At 44.4% G+C, this 27,341-nt stretch overlaps 1 protein-coding gene across 1 annotated transcript in view; it reads right to left on the bottom strand.

Moving 5' to 3' along the window:
• LOC101447734 (scavenger receptor cysteine-rich domain-containing protein DMBT1-like) overlaps positions 1-26,993 on the bottom strand; it is a gene marked incomplete at its 3' end in the record, with an annotated part of 64,950 nt that extends 37,957 nt beyond the window's left edge. Inside the window, exons 1-15 of the mRNA XM_058292901.1 lie at positions 26,944-26,993; positions 24,975-25,049; positions 21,383-21,700; positions 21,213-21,242; positions 19,950-19,988; positions 17,486-17,633; positions 14,650-14,840; positions 13,382-13,411; positions 12,704-12,745; positions 9,727-9,756; positions 7,946-8,263; positions 7,359-7,391; positions 5,352-5,384; positions 3,692-3,845; positions 1,931-2,148 (exon numbers count right to left, since the gene is read on the bottom strand). Coding sequence (XP_058148884.1) covers positions 1,931-2,148; positions 3,692-3,845; positions 5,352-5,384; positions 7,359-7,391; positions 7,946-8,263; positions 9,727-9,756; positions 12,704-12,745; positions 13,382-13,411; positions 14,650-14,840; positions 17,486-17,633; positions 19,950-19,988; positions 21,213-21,242; positions 21,383-21,700; positions 24,975-25,014 — 1,624 coding nt within the window. The remainder of the gene's footprint in view (positions 1-1,930; positions 2,149-3,691; positions 3,846-5,351; positions 5,385-7,358; positions 7,392-7,945; positions 8,264-9,726; positions 9,757-12,703; positions 12,746-13,381; positions 13,412-14,649; positions 14,841-17,485; positions 17,634-19,949; positions 19,989-21,212; positions 21,243-21,382; positions 21,701-24,974; positions 25,050-26,943) is intronic.
• Between the last annotated feature and the right edge of the window lie 348 nt (positions 26,994-27,341).

Raw genomic sequence — 27,341 nt, forward strand, 5'->3', positions numbered from 1 at the left:
GGACCTCCACATGGCCTGAACACTTGCCCAAGCTGCCTGCCAGCCTCGGTCCTGGTCCAACCTTCTAAACAGAGCATGATTTATTTTCTATTTGGGGAAGTTTTAAGTAGAGCAAAGATTTCAAGCTATCTTGATTCTGTAATGAGTTGGGTTTAAGGGTTTTAGAGTGAGATAGAGGGTGGGTTTGGCCAACTGCTTCTTGGTTGTGTACCCTTGGACAAGCTATTTCATCTCCTTGGGCCTCAGTTTCCTCATCTGTAAAATGGGGACTCCAGTAACGTCTCTCTGAGAGGCCTGTGGTGACAAGTCAATCGGAGCATGACTACAAAGCAAACCTCAGCTTTTGGCGTATCTTGGCTCTGGCCACGTAGGGTAGGTTTTTCTAGGGGTCACAATGCTGGGCTATTGGGGAAGAGAATTCCAAGCTGCTTTTTTTGATGCATCAGCTGTGCTTGGCTAAGTGAAGATTTAAACCCTGGAAAGGCACACTCTGTGAATTCATAGAGCCAAATGGGATTGGCTATTTCTGAGCTGACAGGCTTGTGGCAGTCGGAACTGCCTGCCATCTCCTGGAGGCACTCTAGGCATGGCCTTCCCTTGCTGTGCCCACAGGCTCTGACACACTGGCCTCCTTCCTATTTTTCCAATATAGCCAAAGGCCCTGAGGCCCTCACACTTACTGTGTTTCATTCTGGAACCTCCTGAGAAAGGTCATCCATTCCCATCCAATCCGCAGTTGCCTCTGCTCACCCCAAGCTCTCTCTAACTATGCAACTTTGCTTTTTAATTCCCAGTTCTTTATCACTGCCTCGAAATCATCTTGCTCACTGATTTTTCCATTGTTTCTTGTGTCTCAGTCCCCCACCCTGTACACACACTAGAATGTAAAATCAGGAGCAGATGTGGTTCAGGCAGTGGAGTGCCCACCTCCCACATGGGAGGTCCTGGGTTTGGTTCCCGGTGCCTCCTCCAGAGGAAACAAACAGACAATGAGCAGACACTGAGCAGACAACAAGCAATCATAAGAGAGCCATCTGAGTGTTGGGGAAATAATAAATAAATTTTTTAAAAAGAAAGAGAATGTAATCTCTTAAAAAAATAAAAAAGAAGGCAGAAGTTGTTCTGCTTGCCTCTGTCCCTAGCACTTAGAGCTGGGCTTGGCTCCTAGTAAAACCTCAGCACTTTCATTGCTGGATGAGTAAATGATGGCCTTGAGCCTGAGAGTGGTCTGGATTTCAAATGCTGGAACTTACTCTGCCTTCCCAGGGGAGGGTCTCAAACAAGCCTTTGAGGAACAAACCTAGGAGTTTTCTAACTCAAAAGGAAATACCCCCAAAACTGCAGCCAGGGACTTACGCTCCAGTTTTCTGGTGGCCTGAAATAGTTCTTGGGGTTCCTGCAGGGGCATCTGAGCACCAGAGCCCCCAAGAGTGGCAGATTAGGTGCTTGTAGGATGCAAACTGAGCTTGGCTCATGAATGACTGCCTGTAGGGCCATGGCCAATGGGAGTCCCCAAGCCTTTCGTTTGGGTGGTTCTAGGGTCCAATGAACAGAAGACATGAAATGGGCCATCTGGTGGAGGGAAGCGGAATCTCACCACAGGAGAGTTTGACTTCTGGACTCCAGCACCCTGGACAGTTCCCAAGAGCCTGGAGGTGGCCCAGCAGCCAAAGGACACTTTAGAGAATTTGATTCTTCTCCAGGGAAGGGAGTAGCCTGGTCATTTCCATATCGGCTGCACATGCTGCCCTATTTTAGCTGCACGTGCGTCCCTCTTCCTGGGAAAAACTAGCAGTTATGGAGCAGGTTTGACCGGGCTAGATATGGGCGTCTTTTCGGACAAAACCCCAGGCCTCTGCTAATATGCAAACTCCTCAAATTGGAAAATGATTCTGTTTCAAAGATCAAACACCTCCTTGACACTTCCTACCTGACTCCCCTTCATTCTGTGGAATTGCATTGAAGAAAGCATAAAATCCAGTGTTGGTTATCAAGGAATCACTTTGGAACACCACTGTCATGATGTCTGAGGAGGAGAGAAACACCACGGCTACTGGGGCACAGAACTTCCCCATGGAGAGCGAGGCAATTCTGGGGCCATCAAAGATTTCAACTGAGTCATAGGGACACCCAAAAATATCTTCTAGTCTGAGAGGAAACAGAAATGAAAGGATAATGGCAGGTTAGAAACTTTCTAGATTTTAAAGTTTAAAAAGTGTGACAATCATAGGGATCAAATCTTTGGATTATGCTTAAAATTGCACATTCATATACGAACTACTAATTTTTTCAGATGCCTCATTTTCAGAACTCTTTTCTTTGCCAGAGGGGTGTGTGAAGTTTATGGTTTCAGCTTTTTGACAAAAGTTTAAAAATCATAATTGTTTTGTCCAATCGCAATCTATATGGAACATTAGGCAATACTGATATACCATGCACATAAATTCCTAACAGCCATATCACTCCTGATGACCATTCAAGCCAGATTTTCTTATCTTTATTTTTCATGTTTTCCATCCCCCAATTCCTGGAGAGACCAAATTTGATGTTAGAATAAAAACAATAGCAGCAGATGGAAGGGTATTTGAAGTTTGGCAATTATTCATGAGGGATGACTTTGAGGCAACAGATAACTGATAACAAGATAGACTTTGGAGCTGAGGAGTTGGGGCTTTTACCTCACGGGCTACATATGTCCTTAGGGATTTAATCAATGAAGATAACCTGTTTCTAGGACATTCTTTGGCTTAGGGAATGGTCTGACTCCATGGACATGGGTTAGTCATGACTGAGCAACCAACCAGCACATACCACAAACTGGTTATCACAGAATTCTGCAGTACTGCTGTGTTGGTGGCATGATATGTGTCACATGCAAAAAGAACAAGGGCTTTGTGCAGACTTCACTTATAGAAAAGTTGGGATGAAGAGCTGGGGCTCTTGGTAAAGAGCTGGGGCTGTGATATCAGACAGACCTAGATAGTTTAGACTTGGGAAAATTAATCTCTCTGAGCCTCCATTTCCCCATCTCTAATGGGAATGACAACAGCATCTATCTCACAGGGGTGTAATGACACTGGACTGTGATGATGCTTGTAAAGTAGATAGCACAGAGCCTGGACATGCAGCCAGTACTAAAAAAATTGCCATATTATTTTGTGTCATGGAGAAAAAAAGTTGCAGTGATTTGGAAAACTTATCTCTTCATGTAAGAGATGAGACAAGGATATCTCAGGTTTCCTTTCATTTTGCAGAAACCACTAGAAGATGCAGGGCCCATGGCTGGAGTAGTTAGATAATGTGTGTATATGGAAGGCCTCTCATTGTTTAAATTTTATTTAAAGGAAAAAGGAGGTCAAAGAAGAAAAATATTGGTACCCAGTGAACAAGGACAAAACCAGGAAGAAAGGTTTTTGTGATATTTTTAAGAAAATGTCAAGAGAAAATTTATTAAAATAAGAATAAACCAAATACGGTAAGAAAATAAGCCACTAACTGAAATTTCCAAGCTAGAATTAACTCATTGAATAGCACTACACAACCCAAACTTCAACTTAGAAAGACTCTAGAAGTTTATGTTCTTTTGCTTTTGCCATAAATGTTTTCCACTAAAAAAAGTATTTTTACTATAATTGCACAAAATAATATCCTTATTTAGATAGAACTCTCTCTAAAAAAGTTTTATTCTTACTTCAAACTTGGAATCATGAGCTCTATGTGGAATTTTTTATCGACATGGATCTCCCAAACACATTGGATATCTGTTGGGTAGTTTTCTGGATACCGTGGACTGGAAAATGAGCCAGAGAGACTAGAAATGACCCCTCCACAAGAGCTACTTCCTTCTGAAACAAGAGGAAAAAGAATGTCAGGATGTGTCCCCACAACACCATTTGTGCACAAATCTGGCATGGCGGGAGTGCAATCCCAGTGGTGACAAGCTCACACCCAAAGGCCTGCTGGAGTTGGGCAGCAGTTTGCCTAGATGGACACACACACACAAGTGGTCTGACTAAATCTTTAGCCTAAATATCTCTTGGGAAGCAGAGTCCATTCAATCTAATACTAATGGGTCAAAAAGGATCAAGGAGTGAGCACGCCTTGCCTTTCCTTGCTCCCTGCTGCTCAATCTACATGGTCTATGTTTGTCCTCTCTGTTTATTGCTCCTCCTCTTTCTAAAAGGGAAGGGTTCTTGCTTGTTGGAGACGCAGAGTAGATCCACTTAAGGAGAAATTGGAAAAGGGAAACAAAGAGACAGAGGATTTATGTGCCTGTGCAAGAGGAGTTTGAGGTGGTCTGGGGAGCAGGAGCATCCAGAACAGCTTTGGGGTTTGATGAAATTAAAGATGACAAGAAAGGGACTGTTATAGACTGTGTTGAGGGGTTAGAATGGGGGGCTCACTTTAAGCACTTTTTTTAAACCACTTTTGCTGGGTAGACTTTTTCCTTTAACTCAGTATCTCCTCTGAGATTGGAACTTACAGGTCTTTCTATTTATAAGAGTTAAACTATATCATGATGAAATCTAATTCTTTCATGCTAGTACAGATAGCTATACACTCACACACACACATTTTTAAAGCAGCACCAAATTACTTCAGAGGAAATTTGAAAACACAATATACTTTATTGACCTCATCCCTAAATGATGAAGTAACTTGCTTTTTTCTTCTTTATATCCTTCTCCTCTTTTCTCTCCCCCCAAACCACTTGCAATCCTCACAGAATCCCACAGATTTCAAGTCTTTCTTGTTCATCTCAGTGGTTATTGGAGGGAGGGAGGAAGAAAGATAGAGGGGGGGGGGAGAGAGAGAGAGACAGAGAGAGAGACAGAGAGAGAGAGAGACAGAGAGAGAAAGAAAGAGAGAGAGAGAGAAAGAGAGAGAGACTGAGAGTTTGTGAGATGGATGGGAGGGAGTGGCAACCACCCCCTTGTCCTATAGTCACATCACTGACTACTTTTGTAGGTTACAATAACCATGGCCAGGGCAGAATTACACTGAGATTCTGGATTTCCTCAAAGCTACCTTGTGGCAGGAGATGATGGGCTGGTGCTCACTGCAGGACTGTGCCCAAAGCAGACAGGCTGAGGATGGAGCCACATTCACCCCTGCCTCTTCCCTTCTTCCAGCCTACTCTGGCCCAGGCAGATTCACGTTTTCCTTTCCCAGACTGCCCTGGCCTTCTTGCCCAAGGAACCATGGGAAGCAGAGGAGCAGACCTTGCCCCCCCACTCCCCCCACACCACCCTGTCTCCTTTCCATATTAAATCCTGGGAACACTGCCTGGTGCCTGCCGTGATGATTCCCTGAGAACAGAGTTAGCATTGCGATTTAAAACATGTCACTACCTGTTACATGCTCCTGAGAAGCTGTAGAAAGTCCTAGAGGGAAAAAAGGGAGATTATGATGCCATCCAGGGGAAATTATTATCATTATTATTTTAAAGATTTATTTTATTTCTCCCCACCTCATTGTTTGCGCTCACTGTCTGCTCATCTTTTAGGAGGCACTGGGAACCGAATCCAGGACCTTCCATATGGGAAGGAGGGACCCAGTCACTTGAGCCACTTACCACTGCTCCTGGAAAATTATTTATTGTCATCTACAAGGTTGTGAAATGTGGAGTTTCCTCAGAAGCACCGGTGCACTTAGGGCAAACTGAGAAAAGCCTGAAGGTGCTAAGTGAGAGTTCTCTCAGGTCATGGGGCAGATTAAAGAAGGTCACACATTCCTTGACCTGCCTCTCAGCATGGGGGGGATCCCTTGACTCTGGGGGGCTCTGTGATGGTTCTGACCCACAGAATTCAGTGGAAGTGACGCCATGCCTTAAGAAAGCAGCTCCACTTTCTGTCTCTTGGGATCTGGTTCGCTTGTGGGACCCGGACCACCTTGCTGAAGGTCTGACCACTCTGCATGGAAGACCTTGTGAAGAAGCTATGAGGCCACAGGGGAAGAAAGAGGCCCCAGCTGAGTCTATCCTTCCTGCTGCCCCCACCCAGGCACCAGGTGTGTGAACAAAGATGTCTTGGCCACTTGAGACCAGCCCAGTCACCAGGGGAGACAACTGAGTGATTGAGATCAGTGTGATATGGAGCAGAAGAACCTCCCAGCAGAGCCCTGCACAAATTCCTGCCCCACAACACCAGGACCTATTATTAAATGGTGATTATTTTAAGTAACGAAGTTGGGGCAGCCAAAGATAACCAGCTTGGGTCATTTTACTCAAGGTTGTCCCCCTCAATTCCCCATCATCCATTTAGTTCAGTTACATAAAATGAGAAAATGATTTAGATAAGCCTTTATCTGAATCTCCAATATCCTTGAACTTGCCCTTGGCCCTTTTACTCTAGATAGTCCTTCTTTTCTCATTCATGACCCCAACATATAAAGCTAGTCTTACCACCTCCCCAAAGTGCACCAAACATACTGGATCTTTTCCAGGCAATTGTCTAAGAGAGATGTGTCTGCCCCTGGATGATGTGTATGTCTTCTCAGAGGCTGTGTGTGTTTGTAAAACCTCAGTTCTGCCACTTTCTAGTTAATTTATCTTGGGCAGGCTGCTTGGCTGCCCTAATCTTTAACTGTGGAGATTAAATAAATTAACTTAGGCAGAATCACAGAATCTCTAGCATCATGCCTGCTGCTGAGCAGATGCTCAGAAACGTCTGTTGCAATGAAGCAGAATGCCTTTTCATTTACCTCCAGCAGTGTTTCAGAATTTACATTGCATGTATTGGTCTGATATTTCTAATCACTGGTTTTTATTACAGATGAATATCACTCAATCATTAAATTACAAGATCTTTGAAAATAGACAAAAATCATGAGAGGCCCAAGAGCATGTGCATTAGAGTCAGACTGCTCAGTGGCAAAGCTTGGTTCCACCATTCACTTGCTCAAGGATGTGGGGAAAGTTACTTAACCTTGTGAATCTCAAAGTTTTCTTCTGTAAAATACATAGTATCATACTTTTTCGCAGAATTGTGCTGAGGATTTGCAATAATTTGAGCAAAACACTTGCTCGGTCTCTCCATGGCGGGAGCCAATGAGTGGGGATGATAATTGAGATTGGGAAGCAGGGAAGTGTGGTGGTCAAGGGCACCGGTAGCCTGGGTGCATGTCCACTGGGTAGCTCTGGGTACATTACTAACTTTCTAGGCCTTAGTTTACCTACCTGGCAAGTGGGAATATCAAAATGCCTACCCTAAGGGGCTGTTGTGAGGATTAAATTTGTTAAATATGTGAAGGACTCATAACAATGTCTGGTTATTAGCATTTCTAAATATTTGCTATTTTTTTGTTTGTTTGTTATTATTACTGGAAAGTTGCCTGGACCAGAAAAAATGCAGACATACCTGGACGTGTGGGAGGAGGCAGGTCTTCTGCATCTGAGTGCATAAAGAAAGGCAATCGATCATTCTCTTTAGCAATGGGGTAACTGGGGTGACAAGGATGTGGGTGTGGGGAAAAGAGCAGAGGATGGCAACCTTTCTGGCATGGAATCTAGAGCCCCAGAACTCCCCACGGGCAGCTCCAGCTCATCTCTGACCAGAGCTCTCAGCCTTAGGGGAGGGGCACAGCAGCTAGGTACCCAAGGCAGCCAGGGCCAGATGACCTTTGGCCTCTCTTTTGCAGAATCACCTGGACTCCTAGCCAACATGCAGATTCCTATGTCCCTTTCCAAAAATAGTTAATCACGCCCTCTGGGGTGGGGTCCTGGAATTTGCCCGGGTCATGCAGCAGGTGGGGCTTGTGAAATTTGGGACCTCCCTGTTAATCCCTGGGAGCTGACCATGGGAAGACATGTGTCCCAGCCCAGGGTTGGCTCAAAGGAGAAGCTTGAGGATTGTTTGATGAAAGAATGAGCAGATGGATGGATGGATGAACGTTTCATCCAGGAGGCAGAGACATCAGAAATCATTTCTCGAGTGGAGGGCACTACCTGAGCAGATGACGCCGGCGTCCTCATGGTGGCCGCAGTTGTGCTCTGACCAGCCCAGGTGGGCGCACTGGCCCAGGTAGTGCTCCACCCCGGAGCACTGGAGGTTGTCCAGGAGGATGTCTCCTGAGCCTGGGCCAAAGTAGGCCTCGCCGGGGCCAGCCACAGCCCTCCCGCACCCGAGCTGGCGGCACACGACCTCAGCATCGTTCAGGTCCCAGAGGTCGTCGCACACAGTGCCCCAGGCCCCTTGGTGGAGGATCTCCACGCGGCCAGAGCACCGGCCTGAGCCGCCCACCAGCCGCAGCTCCGGCCAGTCCCCTGCAGACAGAGAGATGTGGGTGTGAGCCCCCGAGACAGCTCCCCTGGGAGTAGGCAAGCACCAAGCCTGGGGGGGGTGATGGGAGGAGCGGCCACCACCCCGGAGCCTGGGGCTTGCTCGTCCTGCGTCTCTGAATGTTTTTTTTTTTAATTATCTTTTTTTAGAGTTACTAGAGCACACAAAACATTACATTTAAAAACATAAGAGATTTCCATATACACCACTCCCCACCTCCCCACGCCCGTCAATTTTTCAATTGTATTTTTTTGAGGATACATAGATCACAAAAAATGTTACATTCAAAAAATATAAGAGGTTCCCATATACCCCCCAACCCCCTCACCCCACTCCTCCCACATCAACAACCTCCCTCATCATTGTGGCACATTCACTGCATTTGGTGAAGACACCCTGGAGCACTGCTGTGCCACATGGACAAGAGTTTACATCATAGTTTACACTCTCCCCCAGTACATTCAGTGGGCTATGGCAAGACATACAATGTCCAGCGTTTGTCCCTGCAATATCATATAGGACAACTCCAACTCCCAAAAATGCCCCCACATCACATCTCCTCCTCCCTCTCCCTGCTCTAGCAAGTACCGTGGCCACTTTCTCCACATCAATGCTACAATTCCTTCCATTACTAGTCACAATATAGGGTACATAAAAATGTTCAGATATATGTTGGGTATTTTCGTAGTAGTTACAGTTACAAACGACAACTGAGGGAGTGCTGAGTTCTTAGCCAGGGGAGCTCTGTCACATTCCCCAATGGAACAGCAACAATCGCCCAAGTGCAACGGCAAAGACCAATGAAGAAGGATGGTCTAATGATGAGTCCTTGATACCGATGACTATGCTTATGAGCCTGTGCGCCTGAAATATGAATGTTTTTGAATTGCAGGATGTATTTCTTCAGCGGATTTCATGTCAGGCATTGATGATACAGCTGTGAACCAAAATACATGGTTCCTGCTCCACTGGGGTCTAGCATCTATTTATTAGTCAAAATGTAGATGCTGGTACAATGCCTTATTCCACCTAGTGGTAGGTGCAGTGAAGGAAAGGGTCAGGATGCTATGAAGAGAATGATAGAGAGGAAGGGGCTGGGAAAACATCTCTAAAAAAATGAGAAGCAAGTCAGGGACACGTTGGGGAAAGGCATTTGAGTCAGAGGGATGACAGTATGCAAAATGACTCTGAAATGCCATTTCACTCCTACACAGATCTCTACAAATCATGGACATTAAAAAAAGAAAAGCGCAAAGCCACCATCAGATGTTAAAAATAAAAAATAATTCTAAAAAAGAATTTCTAATGGCATCTCAAGGGCGTAAATATCTCTGCAGTTTAGATAAGGAGTGACTTTTGAGCTGGAAGAATAAACAGCTCAAGGAAATACCAAGAATAGTTAGTATTTAACTGGTTCCACATCCCACCAACAAAGGGTGCAACCTACCTGGACTGTTAACAATTGATTCTTCAGCATCTGTTGATAAAGAGAATAAATATTAGTATTTTTTGTAAATCCTGACATTGACAACTGAGTGTCATGGTTCAAACTACATCTTCATAAGTGTTTATTACTGTGATATGGGAAAAAAGCAGTCCCCTGAAATAACACAGCACTGGGGGAATCAGGTTAATCAATATCACAAAATTAAGCTTCTCTCTGGTTCCTGATCTGGTTCTGCATTATAAGAAAATGGCCAGATAATCATCAAATACCAAGGGTACTTTTGGGGTGATCTGACTTAAGTTATTGGTTTTGTAGCAGGTGAGTTCCACTCTGGAGAGTCTTTGGGGCATCTCAGGTTTAGACAATAATCCTCCAAAATATCTGAAACTAGGGAGTAACTCAGCCTGTGAGGTTACAACTAAGCTAGATGGGCCACACATCACAAGATGCCACAAAGCAAACAGACAGGCAAATGAATGTCCCAGCAAACAAGAACTCCTCCCCCACCCCCCCTTCTCCCTGTCACAAACAACAAGAAACAATGGTTTGAAGTAGATGCCTCAAATTAAAAGTCACAGCTAGCAGGTACTGATATACAACTGAACTGTTCTCATATGGGCAACTCTATGCAGCAAGAGCCACCATGAGTGATTCTCACTGATTCTTTCAAGCCACATCAAGTGTTATGATTGTTAGTTTACCCCCAAAGCATCTCATTATCAGAAAGGGTTATTAACAGTTAGCATTCCAGAGGCAACTAATTTACAGTGAGCTAATTTTTCCCACAAGTAAATCCAAGTTTTTGTCCTTGGTTTTACTATCACAAGGCAATTAAAATTAGTCATCTTAATTTACTGATTTTGTTGGGGTTGTGATGAGGTGGGAAAATGGAAGTAAGACTTCTTAATTATTTAGCCTTTGCTCTTTGACAGGTATTGTGCAAGGGCTTTATAAAAGACATCTCTAATCTTTACAGAATCCTGCAAAAGAGCAATTCATCTCTAATTTTACAGATGAAAAAACTGAGGCTCCAAGAGTTTAAAAGTTGCCCAAATACAGCCTAAGGGTTAGCACCAGCCCCGCAATTCACACTCAGGTATGAATGCCTCTGACGTCTGCCTTGGTTTTACTACCCTAGGCTGCCTCTTTAAATAAAAGATCTTGATATACACGCCGTAAAAATTCCCATAATAAAATATGTTCCTTGCATACCTCTATATTCAGTAAAGCACACATAGTGTTGGTAATTCTTACTACTAAATCTGAAGGTGCTTTTCCTGGGAGGCTAGCTGTTAAAATCTTGTGTATTTGCCCAGGACAGAATAAACCAAGTGAAAATCGAATAGCAACTGTCTGAGGATGCTGCCTTTGCCCCTGGCTGACTCCAGATGCTAGCAGGTGGTCTGGAAGCACCCTGGGACCAGCTGGACCGCCTAAGGGAGGGGCTACCTGAGCAGATGACGCCGGCGTCCTCGTGGTGGCCGCAGTTGTGCTCCGACCAGCCCGAGTGGGCGCACTGGCCCAGGTAGCGCTCCACCCCGGAGCACTGGAGGTTGTCCAGGAGGATGTCTCCTGAGCCTGGGCCAAAGTGGGCCTTCCCAAGGGCGGACACGGCCTGCCCGCACCCAAGCTGGCGGCACACGACCTCAGCTTCATTCAGGTCCCACAGATCGTCGCACACGGTGCCCCAGGCCCCTTGGTGGAGGACCTCCACGCGGCCAGAGCACCGGCCCGAGCTGCCCGCCAGCCGCAGCTCCGGCCAGTCCCCTGCAGACAGAGACCTGGTGAGTTTCCTCTGGAAACACTGCACACCTGCCAGGAGCTGCTGCCCATCCCCTGCCCCCCCATGACCATTAGGGCTGGAGGACCTGGGAGGGGAGCCGGGGCCGGCCGGTTCCATGCTGGAAATCGGGTCTCCCCACTGAGCAATGGAGCTTGGTGGAACTCAGCACCCAGTCACTTTTCTTGCATTGTTTATCTGGTTCTAGCTCAGACAGGCAAACACAGTGAGGATCTCTGGGCTCTGATGAACAAGGATTCCTCCTCTCTAGCCGAGAAAAGATTTCCCACACTTTTCTCTCTAAGCCCAGCACAGGGTGTCCAGACTCCCCCCAGGTACTGCGTGCGTCGCCAGCCCACCCAGGGTTCTTCACCTGCGCTGGCAGCACAGGCCAGGCTGTGCCCATCGGCCGCCTGAGGCCAACACTCCATCCATCTGTCACTTGACCTACTATTTTTGTTTCCTTGAATGTCCGAACATGCAGAGAATAATCATTAGGATTGCCAAAACATCATTTAGCCCAAAAAGTCCATTAACTAAGTATGCATTTTGCCAGACGCATGTGCCGATTTCTTTTGACTAAATGCAGAAAAAACATTCTAAATAATTTGTGCAGTGATTTGGGATTTTATGAAGTGCTTTCAGTTGTGTGTGTGTGTGTGTTCACCTTCCCCCTTATAACTCAGAAAAGTGAGCATAAGAGTATCAGTTACCAGTTTCTACACAGGGAAACCAAAGGTGGCAGGAGCAAAGCAACTCACTCCAAATTCCACAGCTGGTAAGTGGCAGCTCTAAACTCATTCCTGATGCCCGAGTTCACTATTTTTTTTTCCCTGCTAGTCTATCTCTCTGCCTCTGGAATGGCTCCTCTGAAGCTCCACTCATTTCAAAGTCAATTAGTGACGCATGATGTGGGGTTAACTACCATCAGGACTGGTCACACCAAGGAAACAAAGAATCCCGCTAGAAGGTACCTGTAAGCTGTTCTGACTTTGATGACTCTGAAAGGCACAGAAAAATGAACTTCGTTCATCCTGGGATGCCAGAGTCAACAGAGTGGGTAGAGTCAAGAGGCCCATTTGCAAATAGACGAACTATTTGCATTTGCCCCAATTTCTGCCAACGAGACAGGTACAAATGCAGGTACTGAGCAGAAAGGATCTTTCGTAAATGAGTGGATGTGTTTCCAGGGCTTACCTTGCCTTGTTGTGACTGTCTGAGGTGTTGTTGTCGGGATGGCTGTGGATACAGGAAGATGCCCTTAAGTGAAAAGTGAGGACTCGGGCACATCAAGACGCCCCACCCTAAGCTCAGCCTCCACTAGATGCTGAAGATTCCGGCTGATTCATTACAGTCTTTACAATAAGGAAACTCCGAAATCAGACTCTCTTTTCATGAGGGTCTTAATGACTCTCAGGCGTATGGGACCCATCAGAAATAATAGCCCCTTCCTCCTCCCAGTCACTGGAAATATAAACCTTTAAATTATGCCCTGCTGAGTTAAAATGCAAATATTCCGTCTGCATCGTTCTGGGGAAAAACAAACAGCCGTTTCTCCTGGGAGCTTCTGCTTCTCTAACTTTTCCTAAAAGTAGAGTATTCTGATTATGGTTCTCACTGCCTTTGATAGAACAAGGAGTTAGGAAGTCATATCAAGATCAATATCCAGTGACCCACTGGCTGATATGGGCTAACTTGGTGCCAGGGTGGACGGCATCAGACTGGTGTATAAAGTGTGTGGACAGAATCTTTCACCTATGGTAGATTCACACAGGAAATTAGGAAACATACTTAGGTGATCAAAATATGGTCAAGTGCCAGAGAGAAACATGAAATAATAACAGAGAATAAATATCAGAATTAAATGTGACTCACTGATGAGCTGCGGGGTCTGTGAAACATTCTCTGCAAATGCAAGGAAACTATCATCAACAACTTCTTAGCGCCAATGGGCGTGGTTCCCCGATCCACTTCGTGACATATAACCCGTCCTCTGTGTTTTACAGCACAGCTCCCAAACCTGCTCCCGGTAAGTGTCACCCCCTCGTGTCTTAAATGTGCAGGCGACTGTTCTGAACTGCGTCTGGGACAAAGCAGATGTGTTATGCACAGTTCTGAGAGCTCTGCTTCTTTCTACTTGGTGGCAAATAGTGCAGAACCCGTATTGGGGGACCTCGGGAAAATTACTGAACGTCACCCTAAGTTTCCTCATCAGTTAAAGGAGGAAGAACTGGTGTGAGAGTGAATACTGAATGTGAAGTGCTTAAAACACTGCCTGGCATATATTAGACATTCAGTAACCTTAGCCGTTATCTTGACGATTTTGATCACTGTTATAATTACTTACCCTTGAGGACACTGCACCTCAGCAGACTGCTTGGCTAAGCTTCCATCTTCCTTCTCACCGCATGTCTTACCCATCCTATCTCCATGCATCTGCTCAAGCCATTCTCATGCATGTGTCCTTTGCTATTTCTCTACTCACAGCTCACCCAGATTCAAAGTCAAATCCAAGGCACTTACCCCGATGTTTTCTTTAATACTTGTACCCTGCCTTGGTCTCTCCCTTTCCTAGTTGTTCTGTTGTTTCATGCGTGCATTCATTTAGTATATTCTATTATGCTCCATTTGTTTATTTTTGTTAAATAATAAACAATTTTTATTATTTATTATTTTATTATTATTAATTATTTTATTATTATTTTTGTTAAATAATAAACTGTCTGTCCTCTAATTGCAATTCTATAATTATTTGTCTTGGGTCTTTCTCTAGGGTGTGCCTGAGCCCCACGTAGGCTGGGACCACACTTTCTTCCTCCGTAGTTCCTAATAACACCTACCCAGTATTAGATTTAGAGATACCTTAATATGGGCCGACTGCGATGGGATGTTTTCAAGAGACTAAAAAGCTCATTCTAAAGCTATCAGTTATTGAGCAGGGATGATGTGCTACCACTATTTTAAGAGGTTTCATGCAGCATTTCATGTAAGGCTCACAACCAACCTAGGAAATAAGGCTCTCTTATTATCCCCATTTTACAGGGTGGAATTCGGCACAGAGAGGTCAAGTTACTTGCACAAGGCCACAGAATTAAATTCCCAGGGAGAACTCTGGAGCTGCTGTTCTTAACCATCATTCTTACCTTTGGTTGCAGAATAAAAATAGGCGATGAAGTTTTTTCCTATGTTGTTGAAGCTTCGGAAGTACACGAGGGTCATTGAGCTGGAGGAGGAGGTGTAGGTGAGGTAGGAGCCCGAGCAGGTCTTCCCCAGGGACGTGGACGAGGATGGAGGACCGTCCAGGACTTCAAAATACTCATTGGTGCAGTCGAGGCTGTGGAAGCAAATGCCCGTAGATGCCCTCAGTTCCCACATTAGACCTCAGAGTCGGCTGTGAGATCGGCATTGGGGAAAAGAGGGTGGTAAGGGGGCATTTTCAGGACTTGAAGTTGTCCTGAATGATACTGTATGGACAGATGCAGGGCCTCATATATCTTGCCATAACCCATTGAATGGACTGGGGGAGAGTGTAAACTACAGTATAAACTATAATCCATGCGGTGTAGCAGTGCTCCAAAGTGTATTCATCAACTGCAATGAGTCTCCACACTAATGAAAGAAGTTGTTGATGTGGGAAAAGTGGGGGGGGTGGGGAGTGGGGCATATGGGGACCTCCTATATTTTTAATGCAACATTTTATGTGATCTATGTATCTTTTAAAAATAAATAAAAATTACATTAAAAAATAAAAGAGGCTGGGGCAGCTTGAAAGTCTGTCAGTCCTTCAAACATTGGTATTGGTTTCAGTCATCCTACTCTGAGAGCCATCGCCTTGAGGGAATGGGATTTTAACTGGAAGAGAAGAGAGGAGGCTGACGTGCTAGGTGGATGCCGCTGAAGCCCTCGGAGCAGCTGACGTCTCAGGGCACCTCACAGCCTGGGGCCAAGGTGAGGAACCAGGCAGACCAAGCCAATTTTCTGTGGAAGGAGACTGCCAGGGGCCTGCAGGTAGGACATGGCTCCAGTTGCAAGAAACCCATTTACAAGGTTTTAGCACCCAACATGCCAAGTGGGAAGTGGCTGCCAAATCTTCCCTGCTTGCTTTGTGGAAGTAATCTGCTTTTGTTGGGGGTTCTTCTTCATTAGGAAGTTTATCCGAAACCACTGGTGCTAGAATCAGGAAATCATTCCTCAGCCCAAGGAGCTGTCCATTCCAAGCCATGTTTTGACTAACCAAAATTCAGGAGTAATAAGGAACTTAAATGACACCTGGTGGTTAAGTTCTATGGGGGGAGGAGTGGGGTGAGGGGGGTAGGAGGTATATGGGGACCTCATATTTTTTGAATATAACATTAAAAAATAAAGACAAAAACATCTTAAAAAAATGGGCATGAAGAATTCAAGGGTTGTGGGGTGAGCTGGCTATTTCTGACTGTGATGGGGAGGTTAGAACAGGGGCTCTTAACCAGGGATCCATGAGCTTGAACAGAAATGGAAGAAACATTATTCTTGTGGGGACATGTTGGTGCAGGTGTGATATATTTGTTAAAGAGTGGACTTAGTAAGGGGTCTGGTTTTTACCTGACTGGCAAAGGGGTCCATGGAACAAAAAAGGTTAAGAACCCCTGGGTTAGAGGAAGAAAACTATTTACTCAAGGTTTTAACTTATTTTATAAAATAAAAAAAAATTCTGTTAAAAAAATATTCATTGGTGAATGACATCAAACCTTGAACATTTACAGCATCAGAACCTAAAATTTTCTGATTCATTATGTCTGGGGGCAGCCTTGGAATTTCCATTTTTAACCGTCAAGTCAGGACTCTCTCACAGATGTGTGCACACACACATGCACACACGTGCACATAGCTATCCAAAGCATATAAGGTAAATTTTACTTTAATTAAAAATGCATGCAGACACATGAAAATCAGTCATTTTTAATATACTAGGAATATACATGGGAACCAAAATTTTAAATATGGTATCACTGACAATCACTCCCCTAGTAAAAAAAAAGAATGTCTAAATATAAATTGAACAAAATGTGGAGGATTTGTATGCCGAAAATCACAAAGAGTTTACGTAAAAAAATAATGCCCAGTGGTACCTAGGATGTATAGAAGCTAGATCTCTCAGCCATTGCTGACAATGTGTAATGGTCCAGCCACTCTGGAGAATAGCCTGGCAGTTTCTTAAAAAATTAAACATGAATTTACCATACAACCCAGCAATTGAACTCTTGGGCATTTCTCCCAGAGAAATGTACCTGGATATTCACAGCAGCTTTATTTCTAATAGCAAGAGGCTGCAAACAACCCAGATGTCCTCCCACTGGAATGATAACTGTTGCATCCGTGTAATGTAATAGTCTCAGCAATAAAAAAAGGAATGAACTACTGACACGTGCAACAACTGGATGGTCTCAGGGCACCCTGCTGAGTAGAAAAAGTCAATCTTTAAAGATTACAGAGTGTTTGATTCTATACATACTGGAGTCTAACATTCTCAAAATGACAAAGCTAAGGCGATGAACACATCAGTGGTTGCTTGGGGCAGGGATGGGTGTTGCAAATATAAAAGATAAATGGTAAGTTCCTTCGTGGTAATGGAACAGTTCTAAATCTTGATTGTGGTAGTGGTTACACAAAAATTTATACATGGGATAAAATTGCACAGAACCATACACACACATGTGCATGTAAAAAAGTGAAAACCGAGTAAGATCTGTAATCTCACTAACAGCATTCTACCAATATCTGTTTCCTGGCTTTGATATTGTACTACAGTTCATTAAGAGGTCACCATTTGAGGAAGCTGGGTGAAGGGGAAATGGGACTCTGTATGAGTTTATAGTTACTTTATAATAAGAAGTTTAAAAATGCATAATGGACTCTTTTGCTTAAGAGAACCAGCCACGGGAATAAATGATTGGAATGTTAAACTATACAATGTACATAAGTAACATATTTAAAACTTACTTAAGATATGGGAAGGCCAACAGTATATGGTCAGATGCATTTGCCTTGATTTCCCAGACACAGGTTATGTTATCATGCATTTCATTCTGTGGGGGATTCCTTATGGCTCCAGATGAATTAGTAATAATGCCACCACACTGAGATTTTTCTAAATGCAGAGAGAAGATATTTTAGAATTTCAGTTTGCTTAATTGTTTCTGTTTACTATGTTTTTATAATTCACACTGGTTTTCTTTTCACAATTTACCCCAAAAGGTTTTCATTGGTCATTATTCCATAAGTGTCTGTTAAGAAATATTACATATGTAAACTAGTCTAATAAATCTTACGTATTCATATCAGCATCATTCCCAATTGCCAAAAGTGGAAGCAGTTCACATGTCTACCAGAAGATGAATGGACAAACAAAATGTGCTATGTACTCACAATGGAATGTTACTCAGCCTTAAAGAAAGGAATGAAATTCTGATAATTGCACAAGCCACAATATGGATGAAACTTGAAGACATCATATTGCATGAAATGAGACAAAAAAGGGACAGAGATTTTTTATTCCATTATATGAAAGAGCTAGAATATGCACACTCATAGAAAGTAGAGTACAGTTTACCAGGAGCAGGGAGGGAGGGAGAATGGGGAGTTAAAGCATAATGGGTATAGACTTCCCATTGGGGTAATGTGAAAGTTCTGGTAATGGATAATGGTGAGGATAGCAGAACATGGTGAATGTGATTAATCTCACTGAATGGTATACTTGGAAAGGTTGAGATGGGAACATTTATGTTGTATACGTTTATACAATTAAGATAAAGAGCAAGTGGAGAGCACGTGTAGCTCAGTGGTTGAGTTCCTGCTTCATATGAACAAGGTTCCAGGTTCAATTCCCAGAACCTCCTAGAAAAAAAAAAGAGCAACTAAAGAGACAACGACAATTAAATGGAACACATAATCCTGAACTGGATCTAAAAACAGAGGAGAAAAGGCACAAAAGGACATAATTGGAACATATGAAAGAGTTGGATTATAGATGGAAAGCTTTATGTCCATGTTAAAGTTCTTGGATTTGATAATTGTACTTAGGGTGGTTACATTTGTGAACAAAGGTTCTTAGGAAATGCACATGACAGTTTACATGTTCAAGGAATACGACTTTTAGAAGATTGATAGATAAATAGACAGACAGATAGATGGATGGATAGATAGAATGATAGAGCAAACGTGGCCAAATTAAAAAACTGGTGGATCTGGGTATCTTGAGGGAATATATTGGAGTACTCTGGGTTTTGTATTATTTTTGCAACTCTTATGTAAGTTTTAAATTATTTCAAAATAAAAACTTTAAGAAAAAATTCTTGCAAACTCAGAAAATCAGGGCATGAATGTGTACATTTTGAAACACATCTCTTACCTCTTTTGAGAATTTTACCACTGACATAAGCTTGCTGGAAAGAACTGTTATCTATTATCAACCAGAAACTTGCCCTCCACTTACTCCCTTGTAGTGGGTCTGTAACCTTGAATTTTGTCGGTCGCCAGTTGTAATGAGTCAAGATCTGCTTCAGGTTCAGTTTCCCCAGTGAAGGCCAAGTCTATGTGGAGGCTCCCCTCCATGTATATGAAGATGGCAGTGTCACCTCCAACGTGAGTTGTAATTTTAATGGTGAAAAGAAGTAGCTCTGAGTTAACCACATACCCCACAAATACTATAACTATTCTGCATCCACCTGTCCATTCACCTGCCTGTTCATTTGTTACTCTACCTGCTCGTCTTTCTATCTACCTGTCCAACATTCAGTCCCAAATTAAAGGTGCTGCCAGTGGCAATAGAAACAGATGGCTTTTCTCCATCAAATCACCTGGCTGTGGAAGAACTGGATCACACACTCATTTTGGTGGTCTTTTTGGCTTGGGTCACATAGCTGTGGCCCTTCTCTAAAAGGTCCAGCCAGACTCTCCAGGCATCAATATTGTTTTAGTCCTTTATCTTCAAGTAGTGCTAAGGAGAGCTCTGGGGAAGTTCTTGAGGCCCAAGGTATGGGCAATAGAGGAGAAAAAAGGCAGATGGAAAAGAAAGGGTGGAGTAGACAGGAAGACAGAGAAGGAGGAAGGGCAGAGAAGAAAGAAGTGCCCATCAAGCAACAAGCCCTCTAAAATGGTGATCTTGGATGCTGCCCTGAAAAACTGCTGCACTCATGGCCCCACACCAGCCCTTCATTCATGGTGTCCATGCTGGGAGACCAAGGGGGCCAGTATTGCTTGATTAGTTGGACTTACCTCTTTGACTAAAGAGAAATGGAATTGAAACCATACATTTATTGGCCTTCATTTATTGGGTCCTTCACTCAAAACACAGTTTCAAAGGAGTAATACAGACAGGACAGTAGTATTTTGCTCAATTTTCTTAAAGAACACTTGAGGGCTAGAGTTAGAGAATGAACACCAGAACAACCAAGGGCTGTCTCACCTGCAGCCATTTGTCCTTCCAAGACCACTGGTAGGAGATCTGTCAAAAACACAAAGGACAGTGTCAGTTGTCTCTGAGATGCACGTTCCAGTCTGTGCATGATATCACCAAGGAGCTTCGAACAAAAACACTGTCTGGGCCCTTTTCAGAACTGCTGAAATCATCTCTGGGAGTGAGGCCTGAGCTTGGAGGTGATTTAATGTGCAGGTGGGAAGAAGCACTCCTCTAGATCCTTTCCAGATTTTATGCATTTTTCTTTTGTAATAAATGAAATGGGATGCTTTTTAATGGGAGGGGGGTGTGGTTCAAGAAACTAAAGACCTGAAATTCTCTCAGCTTCTTCCAGAGTCGCAAGAGTGGGAAGTTGTGAGGCTGAGATGCAAGAATAGGAGAAGGTGCCAACTCACAATCCATTGATTCTTTCATCTGGAGTAGAAGGTGCTGCTCAGATTTGAGTCAGGACTTAAAGATGCTGTGAACCACCCCACCCCTCTCTCTCCACCCCCAACATCCATCCTTCTCACCAGGAACTTTCAGCTCAGCCCCTTGCACTGGAGATTCTTTCCCTGGACCAAACCATTGCCACTTGTTAGGGTTGGCAACCAGGAGAGGGAATGTGGATTAAGCTTTGTCAGACCTTGTCAATTCAGCTTTATTCATGGGTCATTCACTGACTGAAAGCTGGCTGAAAGCAGGGCATCCAAGGACTTGGGTCTTTGATGAAGGGAGAGAAGGTACTGAGATGGAGAACTCTCGGTGTCAGGTTGGGAGTGTGTGGGAAAGCCACCAGCAAGAGAAGCTCTGCAGACCCAGGGCTCCACCAGGAGCAAAGCAGACGCAAGCAGGGAGTGGGAAAATAATTGGCTTACTTTGATATTGCCCAGGTCTGGCCTCCAGCTATTTACCCTTGGACAGCTTCTTTGTCTTGAGTTTCTTGACAAGCTGCCTTTAACCCACCTCTCTACCCAGATCTCATTGTCCTCCCCTGTGAAGCTCTCAGAACTGAAAAACTGGAATGCTGTACAGAAACCTGAGAACCCTAGGATCTGTTTCCTGCATGTAAAATGCATGGTGTGGAAGGAGTAGAGAGAACAAGTGAGCCTGTATGATATTTCTAAGGCACTATCAAGCTCTCCCTCTGGACAATCAGTTAATTCCAAATCTTCTGGCACTCCACAGGCTTAGAAAATAAGAGAACAGATTCCTCCAGAACTCTTTCCCCAAAGTTTTGCTAAATGGCACATCCAAGCAGAGCTGCCCTACCTGGTGGTGGAACAGTCGTGTGTCCAGAACCTGCAGGTGAGAAGAAAACACCTATCGTGAGAGAGTAATGTACAGGCTCATGTCTAATAGTTATTTTTTAAATACCTATTTAAAAGACTCTAAAAAATAGCCAAAGCCAGGCTGTGCCCAAGAAAGGAGCAGTAGTTTACCTGAACAGATCACACTGGCATCTTCATTGTGATCACAGTTGTGGGAAAACCAGCCGACATGGGAGCATTCTTCCAGGTGCTGTTCATCTCCCCTGCAGTGCACGTTGTCAAGGAGGATTTTCCCAGAACCTTCCCCAAAGTGAGCCTCACCCAAAGCTGAGATGGCCCAGCCACACCCCAGCTGCTTGCAGACGATGTTTGCTTGTGGCAGGTCCCAGAGGTCATCACACACAGTCCCCCAGATGTCCTGGTAGAAAAGTTCCACACGGCCTGCACAGCGCTCATGGCCTCCTACCAGCCGCACGGGCGCCCAGCCTCCTGAGGAAGAATTGGATGCTGAGTGATGATTTCTGCTCCCACCCGCCAGTGACCCAGGTTGCCTTCTGGCATTGACCAGACTACTGTTCACCCAGCATAGTTTTCCATCCTCCTTTTATGACTTTTTACACCCTTGATCTGTCCATGGTGAATCCCATTCCACTCTCCAGATGTGTCTGCTCCAATAAACCTATAACATCTACCGATCCACACCCTATTTTAAGACAATTTCTGGGAAGCGGATGTGGCTCAACTGATGAGTGTCTGCCTACCATATGGAAGGTCCAGGGTTTGATACCCAGGGCCCCCTGGCCCATGAAGTGAGCTAGCCCACATGCAGCGCTGCCATGCACAAGGAGTGCTGTGCCATGCAGGGGTGCCCCCTGCGTAAGGGTGCCCCATGCACAAGGAGTGCGCTCCACAAGGAGAGCCACCCCTCATAAAAAAAAGCACAGCCCACCCAGGAGTGGCATTGCACACACGGAGAGCTGATGCTGCAAGATGACACAGTAAAAAGAGACATAGATTCCCGGTGCTGCCTGACAAGAAGGCAAACAGGCACAGAAGAACACGCAATGAAACACAGAAAGCAGACAATGGGGGAAGGGAGAGAGGAAGGGAGAGAAATAAATAAAATAAATCTTAAAAAAAAAAAACTTCCAGTGGTGGATTGTTTATAGTTATTCATTTCCTTATAGCTTCACCCTTTACAATGTGACATTGCAGCTTGTCCCTCAAGAGATGGAATCTATTTTCCCATTTCTTATCCTGAGCTGTGGCCCTGCCAATAGAATGTGGAAGAAGTTATGGTGCACTGCACAGAGCCAAGGCCTCAAGAGGGCTTACAGGTTTCTGCTCATTCCCTGAGGACTCTGAGACCATCATGTGAAGAAGCTTGAGCTAGCCTGTTGGGTGACAAAAGACCCATAGCCTCATCACCTCTGATGCCTCAGAGGACAGAATTGTGAGGGAGGTCATCCTAGGCCAGCCAGTCTTCATCTGACTTGCCAGCTAACTAGAGATGCCTGAGCAAGCCCAGCAAGATTAGCTGGGCCATGACAGGTCAGCAGAAGTGCCCAGCTAACCCTCCGCTCCACCAGCAATTATAAATGATTATTGTCTTAAGCCACTACATTTTGCAGTGTTTTTTCATGGCAATTGATAACTGATATAGTTCTTCTTTATCTATGACCCTTTTTAGATAAACATAGGGGCCAGTTCCAGGTCCCCTGTGATTGAATCTGTCTGGCCAAGTTGACTAAATAGGAGTGTAAATCAATCTAGATTCTGGGTTGGACCAAATTCTTCCCCTTTAATATTTGGAATTGGGACTCAGAGACTAAGTGTGATAATTGGGAGAGCTGGAAGTGTGCTGAGAGAATTCGAGCCTGCCACTTGGGGCAACTATGAGGAACCATGTGCAAAGGAATAAGTGAATAGAGATGCTGCTCAGAATAATGATGAATGAGAGGAGAAAAGAAGGAAAAAGAGCCAGAAAGCATGAGAAAGGCCCTATAGCAACTCAAATCCTTTCTTCTTTGTATTTTCCCCATGGGTTTCTCTAAGATGCCTTCACATCTGGACCATAGACTCCCTTCAATTAATCTCGCTTGAGTGGGTTTTGTTCCTTGAAACCAATGCTCATCCATTAATAAAGTCCTCACATTTCCCCTCCTTTGTTCATACCATTTACTTGTTTTACAGTACACCACATCCTACCAATCCTCCCGTCCTTCAAATTCTAGTACACATGCCCCTCTTCCTTGGCTAGGACTGATATTTTCCTTTGTGAACCCTTTGCTGTGGTTCTCCTGGGACTGGCCATGTGGCCACATTCATATATCATCTCCCCAGAAGATGGTAAGTGCAAGAGGCAGTGAGATGGAGTGGAAAGGGCAATGGTTGTGGGGTCAGAGAGACTGATCATGAAGTCCAGTACTGCCAACCAGCTCTGTGGCTTTGAGTATGACAATAATTATATCACAAGCTAGGGGGAGGCCAAAAATGTGAGTCCACCCAGAAGCATCCAGCAGAGGTTCATCAGGGCCTTATTATTAGTAGGTGGGTTGGGATACAGCAATGGGTCAGGATGTCACCATCTGGGGATGGGGGAGATGGGTGTGTAAGAGAGCACTGTGGTAGGGTGTAGCCATGCTGCTGCTAAGTTGTGTGCAGGCAGTATGCACTGGGTGCATGGAATAGCAAGGTTTGCTCTGCAGGGAGAAGGGAGAACACGGCAGGGCCTCTCTTGGAAGGCACAGACCACTTTCTCCTTTCACTGTAGTTTCTGTGGACAGGCCTTGTCATTAACTAAACTGCAAACTCCCTGAGAACTGGGACTGTGTCCAGGTCATCTATGAATGCACAATAGGAACTGGTTCCATGCTCATCTCATACCTGGCATGCATGCTAAAAAGATATTATGTAAATGAAGAAAAGAAAGGTATAGAGTGTGAATTTAGGCAATTGAAACTCAGAAAACCAACGATGGCTCCTTTGTGACTTGCCATGCCCCCAAGACCATGATCGGTAGCCAGCAAATCCAGCAGCTGGCAGCATCACTTCACCAGGGGTGCTCTCAGTCCCTGGAGCAGGGACAGCAGCTCCTCTCAGTTCTCCCTGAACTCCTTTGCTGATGATCTAGAGTGAGAGAGTCAGCAGGTCCAGTGGTTTGCTCTGGACTTATTTGGCCTCAAACAGAAACTAATTCATGAAAACCTGAGTCTCAAGGATGTCTCGAGGATGAATATCTTGAAATACTACTCATCTCTGATAATAGGGAAAAAACCATCCTAGTGGGCCTCATCCTTCACTAACTCTGTATGGTTGTTGGTCAGCTGTGCTCTAATTTGGAGAGCACGTGAGTGTCTCCTGCTCTACAGTCCATAGGGAGTCTAATTACCTGCTTTGTCCTCTGCCTGGCATGATCCCTCAGCCCCTCATCCTTCAGGTCATGGCTTAGACATTATTTCTTCCTGGTCTGGGGGGAGCCTCTCTTCTAGTCATCCCTGGCACCTGTTCTCTCTTATCTCAGCATTGGCCATACTGTGCTGCAACTTCCCCAGACTCAGCCTCCAGCATCTGTTTGTTCACTGTTATCTTTATCTCCAGTAATGCAAATTCCTTCCTCCCTCCCTCCCTCCTTCCTTCCCTCTCTCCCCCCTCCCTCCCTCCTTCCTTCCTTCCTTCCCGCCTTCCTTCACCATTGAATGGATGAAGTTGTTCAGAAAATAAAACAAAAAGGTTATAAAGTCATGTAAACACACAGCTCTACCTGGAGGAGCAGAAGAAGGTGGGTGTTCAGATACTGACATCACTGAGGATGTGGGAAGTAGGTTCTCATGAGCTACTGAGAATGCAAAGGAAGGATTGTTATCAGAAAATAGCAGAACATTTGGAGGAGATACACAGTTTCTTCAAGGAAGCTCCTACTCCCTCCCAGGATTCAGCAGGAATAATGATGAAACTGCATCTCAGACCCCCAAGATCTCCAGTTAGGACAGAATACAGTATTGCTTCTTGTTGACAAACCAGCATGCATCAGGTGGTTGCAAACCAAAACTCATGGGCAATCGTCATGACTCTGGGTGACACTAGTAGTTAATTGGTGACAGAGGTGAGAAACATCCTGCAATGAACTAAACAGTCCGCACCATGAAGAAATGCCTGCGCCACAAAGAAAGGATCATCAGGCGACACTAGGAAATAAAAGCTAGTCATCCAGTGGTCCAAGCAAAGGTTTGACTGAACTGGGGGTGCGTGTGATGGGGAAGCCACACCAGGCTTTGGGGGTGGGGTTAGGATGGTTCACCAGTGCCCATTGGTTGGGAAGAGCCTCATGCTGGGGCCAGCAGCACCTGTTATGCTATCTTACCTGAGGATGGTCATGAATACAGGACAAAGGTGTCTGAAAGGGAACAAAGGTGGGACATCTGGGGAGCAAGCAGCCCCTCACCTGAGTTTTTTCTGCTGGTAGAGCAGACAATCAGTCGGCTTCACCAGGGTGACAATGGAGGAAGACTATGATTTGGGACTGCAGCTGATACTGTGTCTTAGGAAATGGAAAGGACAGGTTTTGCCAATTGTGAAAAATATAAATGCAGAAGTTTTGCGATTAGGAATTTTGTATGTTCCAGGCATCACCGTGGGACAGGAAGTGCTAGTACCTGAGGACTTCCCCTTGGTTAGTACACTTTAGCTCTTTGGGTGCCCATAAAATGAACTGTGCATTTTCTCTTCTTTTAGTAAAAATTCAGGCATGTTTGACTCTGGTGATGTGGCAGTCAGTTTAAAGCCTGAACTTTTTCGTTTCCTCCTAGATATTTGATAGAATTATCTGGGCTCTAAGTAGCCTTAAGTCATGTGATGTTTCAATAGAGCATTAAGGCATATTATGAACTCATAAATTAACAATCATGTATTATATTGTTTCCTTATAAAAGGGATCTCAAAATATTAGGATTTGATGAAAGTCAGCAGTAGGTACCCAGGTATTCATTATACTCTTCTTGATATTCGTCAGTGAGTTTGATACTTGTAATAATAAAATATACTTTTCTTTTTATATGTGTCTAAATCAAAACAATTGAACAGGCATGTATTTTTGTGATCAGTTTAAAAGCTTTGTGATTAAAAAGAATAAATAGAGAAAAAAATGTGTTTAGACTGTCCAGAAGTGATTACACCATCAAACTAGTTCCTTAAAGTGTGTTGGATTAGAAAAAGTATCACCTAACTGATTTTTTAAAATTGACCAAACAGTACAATTTTAACATCTGAAAAGTACAAAAACGTTTTTTTTTGATGGTGAAGCAACTTTGCGTTAAGTGCCAATCAAGGTGAAGTTCTGATACAACTCTCATTGGAGACTGCTAAGCATTCCTCCTGTGTAGCCTTTTTATAGCTGACTTCAGAAATTGGTTGAGTCTAGGTAATGGAATGAGAAATGTGGATCCCCTGGATCCCCTCTGCTCCAGGCCTCTCTGTAGGAGCTCATGATGGGGAACGGCTGTTAACTCTTCTTTCCTTGGCGTGACTCTGCTATGCAGGGCCAATGAGCTGCACAAATCCAGGACAACCATTCACATGTCACAGGATGCACCAGCCAGATGAAGACACAAATTGCATTGAGAATGGTGCCCCTAAAGTTGTGCAACACAGAGGCTCTGCTACCTTGGTTTAGAAAGGGATTTTCTTGGCAAGAAACACTACAGCGCAAATGATCCAAGCATAGATTGGCCCACCTGACAGTGTGGATGATGCTGTTGTCACTGCAGGCTCTGAGGTTGGAGAGGGGCCTAATGGTCAAAAGAAATCAACAAGTTACGGTCTAATATTTCCAATACAATACTCAATGATCCAGAACGTGAGTTTCAGGTTTCTGAAAAGACACAAAGGAATGATATCCAGCAGAAATGACAGCCCTGTACTAGTGCAGATAACACAAACTAAGTCTCGTGAATTAGTTGGAGCTCGTGAAGTATTTGGTATTGGTATCTTCTAGCAACAACTCTTGGCCCAAAAACCACAAAAAAACAAAGAAAGGATTAAGAATTTTTAACGGAATCCATCTGATGCCGCAAATATTCATTTCTTAAACCTCTCCATCTGTTTATGCTTATCCGCAGACCTGTCACGGACA

The sequence above is a fragment of the Dasypus novemcinctus genome, unplaced genomic scaffold, assembly GCF_030445035.2.
Source record: "Dasypus novemcinctus isolate mDasNov1 unplaced genomic scaffold, mDasNov1.1.hap2 scaffold_438, whole genome shotgun sequence".
NCBI lineage: Eukaryota > Metazoa > Chordata > Mammalia > Cingulata > Dasypodidae > Dasypus > Dasypus novemcinctus.